General features: G+C 43.0%; 1 protein-coding gene across 6 annotated transcripts in view; it reads right to left on the bottom strand.

Annotated features, from left to right (window-relative positions):
* Window positions 1–692: 692 nt before the first annotated feature.
* Window positions 693–10,621, bottom strand: part of LOC146179459 (protein FAM135A) — a 63,142-nt gene continuing 53,213 nt past the window's right edge. For all 6 annotated transcript variants that reach the window (XM_084579079.1, XM_084579084.1, XM_084579083.1 and 3 more), the window contains one exon: window positions 693–7,635. In XM_084579079.1, the coding sequence (XP_084435205.1) occupies window positions 7,430–7,635 (206 nt within the window). In that variant the 3' untranslated portion in view covers window positions 693–7,429. The remainder of the gene's footprint in view (window positions 7,636–10,621) is intronic.

Raw genomic sequence — 10,621 nt, 5'->3', positions numbered from 1 at the left:
TTGCCAACATGGCGAGCGCGGAGAAAGCGGCGGCGCGGGGCATACCTAAGGGTGTTACCACCCTGTTCGGCAGCGCTCGTATCGAAGCACCCTAACCTCGAAACTTCGTTGGGAGCCCTATACGTTCGGATACATGTGCGAAGTCTGCGACCACCTGTTGTGCGCTACGGTTTAAACGCGGTGAGCGGTCCCATGAATCCCACACTCCCATGATTCGCGCAAACGCTCGCCACTCGGTACTGCAGCATTGGATGAAACCCTTTAATTTGTGGTCCCGATGAATAGAAAATTGTGATTTTCATTCACAATATAGCCCTCCCTTCGTGGAACCGCACTCGGGTTGCACAACCTTCAGCCTTTGTCATTTTCCAAAGCCTTTGTCATGCTTTCCTGAAAATGTTGGAACCAGACATTCTCAGCAATAACAGCTCCTTTCGCTCCTGGAAAAACATCAGTACTGTAGCGAAAACAAGCCACTCAGTGTAGTTTGGTTAGGAATGATCCATAGAATCTATTTTTGGTAATAACAAAAGTTGGGCAGAGGTAGCCTGGAGGGAACTCGAGGGAAATAAAAAAAAATGGCTTCAGTGGTTAATTGCTTGCAAAGTACAGCTGCTCGACAACATGCTTTCGTCAGGAGATGCCACCGTTTTAGGCAAACGAGAAAAGATAGACAGAGCCCTTGGCACGGCTTTGCAGTAAACATCCATTTAATGAATAGCAACAAGTGCACGCACAGTGATTACACATATAATTCCGCGGAGACAGCCATGCACATAAAACGGCCTGACATCTTTCCAGTGAGCACGCAGTGCAGGCCAGCAGCCCAAAGTTATTACCAGCCACAAAGTGATGCATCTTTGTACGTGAAAAAGACTAGGTGACGCTTTGTTGTGATAATGGGAAGCAAGCCACGACTTCGCAGATTGTTCTCTGAACACCTCGGTAGTACCGGTGGGTGAGGTCAGTAAAAGGAAAACAAAATGAACTGGCACATGAAACTTTGGTTCAAACATGCCCTGCCCATGCATACACACACACACGCACACACATGCGATACATCGGAGTGTTGTTTAACCAGCACGTGGTACACAACCATTCCGGAGCTCGAAACTTTAGTACAAAAGTTGACGTCAAGCTTGGGTCTCCTTGTGGAGAGACTGCTTTGATGGCATGTATTCCCACCACACAAGAATAGAATAATGTAATGGTTTACGAAACAGCAGCATGTCATTAGTGGAATGAAGAATTCACAAAAGTGTCTTTTTTTTTTGCTCTCTACATCCCATTAAACGTTGCGTACATCATTATTGCACCACGCCTTGATAGAACCTTGACAGAGTGTAGAGCGCCATCTGCATGACATGGCTGCAGCTGTTGCGATGCTGACACTGACTTCTATGCAATAGGTGGCGCCGTGGATTTTCTACACTAAAGGTGCCACCACATGCGTTGTCCCTTCTGTGTGTTGTACTGAAGGTGGGCAAAGAAATCTTGGCTGTACAACAATTTTCGGCCGGCACGTGCAAAGCCACTCTACCGCCCCACCCCTCCAAGAAAAAAAAGTCTTCTGAAAGTAGCTGCCACTGTTAATGCTTATAATGTATACAAGCTTGTACTTTCAACTAGCATCGGTAAAGCATTAGTCGGGGAATTCACAACCAGGTTGAATGTTTCGACATTACTTTTTACATGGCAGATAGACAGAAGATGGCTCACAAAAACATGTGATACGGGCATAGCTGGAGGGAGTAAGAAGTGTACAAATTTGAATGTGAGTTGACTAAAACTACAAAATATCGTCAAGTAGGATACAGTTCACAATTACCTGTTCTGTAGTAAAGCAACGTGAAAAGATTTTACGTAATCAGTTGCAAAAAGTTCTATGAGGCTGCAATAGAAACAAAAAGCAGCTATACTTGCCTAACACTCCTAAATGCTGGCACAGATTCCACAATATATATGCTGTATCTCGCTCTAAGAGAAAGAACCATGAATCCCCAAGTATTAGGGAGCCAAGCAATTCCTTGCCAGCACCAAAGAATGCTCCTTCAATGAGAACAATACTGTCACGAGGCTAAAAAGGCCACACTACGGCCATTTGAGAATAAGATATACAGGGAGTAAAGGAATATTAATGACCTCAAGAATAATCTATACATTGGCATGCGGAATAAAAACAAAATATATAAAAATACCTTGTAGCTCACAATTGAAGAAATTACTGCAAAGCAACTAGAATAAATATATGTATATTTGGCAACTCAATAAGAAAATGAAAACAAGGCATGCTTAGAAAAACATATTCAGAGGACAAAAGAAAAAAAAAATGAAAACAATAAAACAAGCAACAAAAGTTACATAACAAACAAAAGCGCCAACAACAAAAATCTACGCATGACCTGGCACAAATGTGAACAATAGCCAAGAGTTCTGTACAAGATTCCTCACTGATGCCGTTTGTTACAGGGCTTAACAAAAAGTGACGAAATCAGGTCGAAAAAACAATACATGGGACAAACAACCGCAGACAAATATGCTGTACACACTGCCAAACTATAAAACACATTTGGAAGTGTCATAAAGCAACTTAAATTGAAAGCAATATATACATGGAATACAGGTCTGCATGTGAATTCAGTGCACGAGATGTTTCTTGATACTGTTCAAAACGCTCAGAAAATGTGCCACAAGACAAAAACTTCAGAACGCACATGTCAGCTCTCCGTGCTTCCTAATCTATAGGTTGGCACACCAAGGAATAGCACTATCAGTAGCAGTGGAATGTTACTTGCCCTAAACTAAGCTTCTTTTAGCACCCGTGAAAGCCTGCAGTGAGGAAAACACTAAAAACACTCATGAATCTGTCAACGCTAAAAATTGACATGTGTGTCAAAAAAAAAAAAAAAATACAGGAGAACTTTCCGGTGACATTACAATACATAATGCACTTTTATTTTGTGAACACTTATCTCAATCCAAACTCTTGCAAGTTATTAAGCTAGGCTTAAAATTCTTTAACAATCTCTGAGGTGTCACGGTTTGGCAAATAATCTTAAATTAACAAAACTGCTTGATGCTCAAGACTGCTGACCACATAAAACATGATGTGTATAGCCAACAGGATTACATGTGCATGGTAATCAATACAACACATATCATACTGGGTAAACAAGCATTAAAAACCAAAGTAAAACAAACAAATATAATTGATTACAGTAGAATTCAAGCATGTCAGACATTGCTTGAGGTCACACAGCAAAACTGCATCTCTCTTTTACAAATACGAGATGGGCCTGCCTCAAATATGCTGCACCCAAATATATTCCTGCACCACACATGGCAAAAAGACCATAGGTGGTGTTCATATCTGACTAACAACAGCGAAAATATGACAACAAGAAATAAATAGTTACAGGTCTGTGCAGGATGCATTGTACGTTGCCAATGGTAAAAAAAAACAATACAACAATGACAAAAACAACACACGACTGCCAAAAATGCATAAAAACAAGTGCTTCAATAGGGTAAACACTGTAGCAGACATGAAAGGCTTGCAGCAGTCAACAAAAGCCAATTTATAGTCCGCCGGCTTTCACACGAAGCAACGCTTCTCTCGGAACACAGTTTGTGGAAATGAGCAAGGAGACCTTAAAAACTGCGCAATTCGCAATACAAAACAAAGCGGGAAAATCTCAGGTTGTGGAGAAGCAGCATGGGATTGCTTGTACAGGTCTGAGATTCGGCCTACAAGAGACTGCAATGCTTAGGTGTGCACCGCTGTGCTCGCGATGAGAGTATTACTTATGCAAATCCCTAGTTGCCACGCTTTTCGTCACGTTAAACCAAAGGCAGATAACATAGTTCTTCTGAGGGCTCTGTGGCCAGGTCAAGCAATGATAGATGGATACAAACCACAGAGTGTAGCCAAGGCAGTATGGAGTATAGACTGTACCTAATCAGTGATCAGAGTGTCTCAAATGGAACTTTGAAATGGACTTTGCACAAAGTTTGGACAGATTAAAAGCAATGAATGTACAGACTGGTATTTGCAGCTTTTTAAGTCCTGGTGGATTATTGACAGGTCAACTAAAGTGACGGCAGCTTGTGTGACTTGTTGCTAAAAGGTGTCCAAGGCCGTCATCATTTTCTGTCATCAAGGCTCACAATGAAATAAAACAGCGCAAGGAACGGGATGAAACATGAAGGAAAGGAAACAAAGACACAGGCGCTTTTGGTTTGGCTTTTCCATGGCCCGAAACATGATTAATTTTTCTCTTGGATGAAAGCGCGTCATCAAACAACTAGAGAAGCAGAATTTCGAGCACTGCGTGCTTATAAAGAAAACGGTGAGTAGAAACGAGTCTAATTAATTTGGTTTGGTTTGTGGGGTTTAATGTCCCAAAGCAACTCAGGCTATGAGAGACGCCGTAGTGGAGGACTCCGGGAATTTCGACTATGCATTATGTAAATACATAAGTACACGAGCTTCACCCAAGACTGTGCACTTCACACTTTGGTCTTTAACAATATTCTCGACGAAACTGATAAAATTGACCTCAAGCCAGGCGAGCCATTCGTGCGCCTGCTTTGACAAATAGAATTTGCAAGTAAAGAGTGTACCACATGACTATTGCCTTCATAATTGTGATGGTCGATCCAAACAGTGAATATATTCATGTTGCACAGCATACTTTATATTTTTTTTTTACATTGTTTGCTTGCACATCAGCCTGACTCAAAAGTCATGCCGGTTCGATCCACAGGTGCTCCTGAATCACACAGCGAGTATGAGGGAGAAAAAAAAGAAAAGAACCTATAATGGGCTCTATCATTCATATCTATCTCCAGGTTGGTTCTCACGTTCTTGATGAAGTTGTCAGGATCAAATGAGAGGAACAGAGGTTCACACTGGCTTCTGGCGCCCGCTTACAACATATCATGCGAGAATGTCCCAAAGTTATGATGCAACAGAGGAGATTTTAATATATTTAAACCTCCATGTAGAGAATTCCTCGATAATATGAAGTTTTTAAGTTCCCCAACGCTGCCCCCATTGAAATTCGTGCATTTGAAAACTCCATGTAACGAACATGCTGCGGTGGTTGACTTTCAAATAACGAACTGGTGGCGCCGACTACCTCCTCGCTAGTGCCGAATTACCGGAAATTTTTCAAAACCCCATAAAATTTCAGGGCGATAAAACACGAACTGACGTGAGAGGAACATCTACACCAACGAGCGACCGCAGTTGATATAGTTTGCTATGTTTAGCGACGACGACGCATCTACGGGGCAAATGCAGCGGTTTTCCTTGCTTTCGCTTTTGGAATGTGGCACTACAGTCGAACCTCCTTATAACAAAGTACGGGGTGCGAAAATTTGTTTGTTATATCCAATATTCGCTATAAAAGTGCCCACTCAAATTCCTGTAAATAAGTTTGATAATAAAACGAGACAAAATGTACACTAATATGGACAACACAAAGGTGCGAAAATGCACAATTTCTTAATTAAAAGCTTGGTATAAGCATGAAATCTCGCTTTTCGTTTCGTGTTGGAGAGCAAAAATGAATACTAAGAACGGATGTTGCCTCCACACACAATCTGTGCGACACAGGCAACGGACTCTGGGATGGTCGGCTGGTTGGTTTGTGGGGTTTAACGTCCCAAAGCAACTCAGGCTATGAGAGACGCCGTAGTGGAGGACTCTGGAAATTTCAACCACAGTGTAACGCACGCGCACAGGTCGGTCGCAGTGACAGAGCACGGCAGGGGCTCACTCCATGACGAGGCAATGGTGATTACATGCCAGTCACATGCCTGTTAGCCTTTGCATGGCCGGGCTCTAGCAGCGGACTCTAGCCTTACTACCAATTCCTAATCTGATTTTCCTTCTGTATTGTCCTTTTGAGCCTTCACACAAAACTGGATATAACGAAAACCTAAATGTAACAAAAAATTGTGGACATTTAACAGTTTTGTTGCAATCAGGTTTAACTGTACATGGAACTCTATCGAAGCCATGCTGAGGCTCGCCTACAACAATGTAGCGGCCGGGAAAACGAAGCAACCAGGAAAACTGCAACTGGGTATGCAACAGCAGGGTTCTACTGTAGTCCATTGTGTCCTAAAGCTTTTTTTCTTTTTTCATGGTTTTCAGCCACATCCAAGCTGTACACATAAAACAACTAGCTGAAATGAGGTAGGTGCTTGAAAGTTGAAAGAATGAAGGAAACCAGATTCGAGACCGAGACTGCAAGTCAGGTTCGAAAACTGACCTTTACAGCCGGCTCCAAATGGCTGCAGTGGATGCAAGGTAATGAACAATGTCCATGAGAACTCGGATTGAAACGAGCCTTGAGCACAGTGTACCGTGAGCATAATAAGGAACTCCAAAAACTGTCAGACATGGCCTGCTTTCCTGGTTTGCAGTATATTTAGGTTACATCAAGTGAAATTTCGAGTTGCTTGCTCGTCCTGTCAACAGATGGTCACAGTGTACATAGAACAGCGCAAAAACAGTGCCCCACATTGAAACCGTCCGTCCCGTCTGACTGGTTAGGTTAGGTACAGTCTTCAGTAAAAGCACTGCTCTGCTGATGGAGGTAGGTGTACCCGTAACCCTCCTGGCTTTTTTTTTAAAAAGCATGGCAACCATTGTGCTGTGTGACGAGTTTAGCACAACATAATATTTTATGATGCTGCCTGCCAACTTTGTCTGAAATAAAAGAGATTCGTCCATTTCCATGGCAACGCCCAACTAACGACATATAGGCAGTCTAAAAGAAGTGCTGCAGTGTTTTCCACTGTTAAGCAAAGTACCTGCAGTTTTCTCGAGTCACACTTCCCAGCAGACATAGTGCCCCCTCCCAACAAAAGATGGCAGTACAGTTTTGTTCATTTCCACAAAAACTATACATGACTGGTTGAAGGTACCTTTGGACGGGGATGTATTCAAGATCAGTCAGGACCAGAGATTCTCAAATTTGCTTCCAAGAAAATATCCAGAGGGACCCCAGGAGGTACACCTTGGGTTCTCCAAACACTAATGCCCATACATGCCTTAAATCCTGCTTTTGTTTATCTTTCTTTTTCTCCTTGGGGGGAGGGGGGTTTCTACGCTCTTCTTTTTTCTAGCATCTATGCTAGGTATGAGGGACTAAAACCAAGACATGCAGCAGGGTTCCTCACAATCAATCAAAAATTTTGGACGAGGCTAAAAAGACTGAGAACCCCTGGTACGGGCCAACCAAGTAGGTGGTACCAAAGCTACAATCAACACCCCCGGCAAACATAAGTGCAAGGTATTTCACAAAAGAAAACTCGAACCTCTATCCACAACGGAACCCACAATCGGAGCAGCTACCACAGGTCAGCTACCATGGGTCAGCACGGACTCTAAAAAAAGGAAGGGGAGGAAGAATGTTCACGCAAAATACTTGAGTCCAGTGACAACCATGAACTTCTCGATGAACAGTTCGGAGTCGAGCACGGCAATGTGGGCGGCGCGACCGATGAGTGAGTTGGCTGAGCTGGGCAGGGCATGGTGCACGTCGTACCGCACGAGGCTGATGTCCGGCTTGTTGGCCAGGGGCCGCAACAGGTGGTTCACCATCTCCCGGTACGCGGCTCCTGGGGACAAATAGCACCGAGTTGGCGATGCACCTGACTATTGCGACGATCACGAATAGAAAATGGTTTGGTTGGTTTTCCTATGTCTTCCATATTAACAACATTGCATACAAGAGACCTGGTTACAAGAGACACTCGGTTACTAAGGGCAAACTTTTTCAGGACCCTGGAGTAAATTCTTCACTATCTAGAAGAGACACAACCCAGGTGTGCTCATGCAATGCATCTGGAACGTACCAACTCGTACATGATGCACTTCAGATTCCGTTAGCTAAATTCTGTTCCATATCAGTGTCCTTTTTGTTGTGTATGTCAGGAACTGAGGAGTGCTTCCCCACGATTGGAAAGTCAAAACAGCGTCGCATTACTGTTACCTACGAAGCAAATCAAAATGCATGAATGACATCCAGCATTTTTAACTCCTCACTGTTAAAATTTGATCACAAGATGAAAGCTTACAATCCTGATGCCTTTCTCTTTGTGAATCATCTGAGGGTGATGAGCATGTTAGAGTGCCTCAAATGTATTACAGCAGCAGGAAGGCTTGCAAAGTGAAGTGCTTTACCTCCATAATTTGGAAAGGAATACACTTTGCACTCACAAAAATACATGCTAGTATGAACAACTTCTTTAAGCTTTCCTGAGCAATTTACTGTTAATGCGTGTGAATGCATTTATATGCTGATGTGCAGTAAACTGATCAACACAGTGCTTTTAGAATTTTTGGTTACAAGAAACCTTGCTTACAAGAGACATGTTTTTCGGGTCCCTTGAGTGTCTCTTGTAACGAAGTTTTATCTATTTTTGTTCAGGGGAGAAGGGGTGGGGTGAGAGACCGATCTTTCCAAGAATATGTCCAAAGAAATCGAAGCATCAGAAACTGCGCCATGTGGGATGGTGCAAGGGAACCACTAGACGAGATATGCTGTGGCCAAGGATGATTATGTGAAAAAATACAAAGTAGGCCCCTAACTGCATATAAATTCAAGATACTGTAGCGAAACAAAACACGAGGATGCAAGAAAAGAAAGGAACACCATGAGGTTGTTGTGCTGCAGTATTTTGGAGCTATGAACTAACAAGCCCAAACGCCACCCTATTGCATATATATATATATGCTCAGGAAAGACTGTAACTTTAAAAAACAGACTCAAAGCAGAAACACAATATTTGCAGGAACACACTCTCTGTCCCAGCGGACATCACTTGCTGCAAAATGCTTTTAATTATGAGTGTAACTAATAAAAATTCACTATTGAACATTTTAATTATTGTAGTTGGGCGGTTACTTTCAGTGGGCAGTTTTATGCCATGAACGAGACGATGCTAAATCAGTTTTTGAAACAAAGAAAAACTAGTTTTTCTAGAGTCATGCAGCTCGACGAAATCAGATGCTTTTTTTCACATGCAACCGAAACTGAGCGCACATGGAGCGCTAGAAGTACGGCAGAAGCTCAACGTCAGCTGGCGATGCTTGGCAATGAATGCAGCGTGCAACTTGAAGCGCATGTGCTAGTTTCGCTGACTGGGGAGCATCGGCATTTTGCTTAGACCACGGCCGGCGTTACCATCTGCTTCATCACCTGAACTAAGGAAATGGATAGTGATCGTCAGCTGTAACAACGTCGCTTTGGAAACAGTGATAAGCTCTGGCCTGGAGCTCTGCCCGTCCGGTTACCTTCGGAAGGAACCTTCTTTATCTTTTTTAAATTCGTCACTAGCACTGTGACAGAAATAACGCCAAGCTTCTGTGACAGCATGTAGATGGTTGTTTATTGCTAAACGGTGCCAGTATATTGACATGCACTGCATTAGTGTCGAGCTTCTATTTCTTTTACGCAGTGTTGACTTGATAACTAAGATAAACGAGAATCTCTTGATAAGTTGAAAAGATCGCTAAAAACATCGGTATTTTCACTCTACGCTGCTTTCCACAAGCTAGCTCGATAAGGTTGCTGTGTGCTGGATAACACACGTCTTGTTTTTTACGAATTGTTAGGCCTCGACGGCCGATGTTACGTGTGCACTTTCTAGTTGCCTGTATAACAATCAGGAATAAACCGAATTGGTTAACTTTAATGACTCAGTTCGTAGCAGCTCCACTTGCATACCCCACGAAAGTAATACTACTTGGGATGACAGGAAATGATTTATACATGACCTGTTTAAACTCACTGCCGTCCATTGCGCTGCACAGAAGAATGCAGTATTTAAAAAAGTTCAATGCAGAAATGAGAATTTCTCCAGGAATCTCCTCAGCTAATATCCTGATATGCGGCTTCAGGTCTCCGACGTTCGCTGGCGCTGCCTCGAAAACTTCGTTCTTAGCATATTTCCAGAGGGTATCCAGCAGTGACAAATCGGGCAACCTTGGAGGCCAGGGTCCCCTCCTGGTTAATGACTTGTTAATCATTAGTTTAACGACTAGTTAATTATAAGTTAGTACTGGTTAGTGACTAGTTAACCATTAGTACTGGCTAGTGAATTAGCCTGATTCGGTAATTAACTATTAACTAAGTCAACCCAGACTCATTTTCGGTAGTACCACACTAACCTGTTGATTATTTAAGCGATTACAGTAAAAGCTCGTTAATTCAAACTCGAAGGGGCCGAAAAAATTGTTGGAATTAAGCGGAGTTCGAATTAACAGTTGGGCACTGGAATGAGCGTCATCGTGGCCCACCGTGCTGGCCGAGCCCACATGCTGATTCATTACCATGAGTAAAGAGGGCTAGGCGCTACTGCACGCTTACGGAGGGTGATTCCGATAATTTTTGCAATCGAGCCGCAACGGCGAATGAACGGGACTAATCGGTCAGTCATGCGCCGCAAACAAGAACCGGAATGCATTCGTGTGAGTAGAGAGCCTCAAAATATGTTTATTTACACGGAAAAATAATCGGTAATGTGCATTTGCTTGCGTTTCTTGTGCCACGACTCCACAAGCATCGACTGCAGCTTGCCCAAAAGTTCCAGCGCAGGATCC

The sequence above is a fragment of the Amblyomma maculatum genome, chromosome 9, assembly GCF_055883805.1.
Source record: "Amblyomma maculatum isolate TAMU_Amacu chromosome 9, ASM5588380v1, whole genome shotgun sequence".
NCBI classification, from domain to species: Eukaryota; Metazoa; Arthropoda; class Arachnida; order Ixodida; family Ixodidae; genus Amblyomma; species Amblyomma maculatum.
This window is presented reverse-complemented; position numbering and strand designations above follow the sequence as displayed.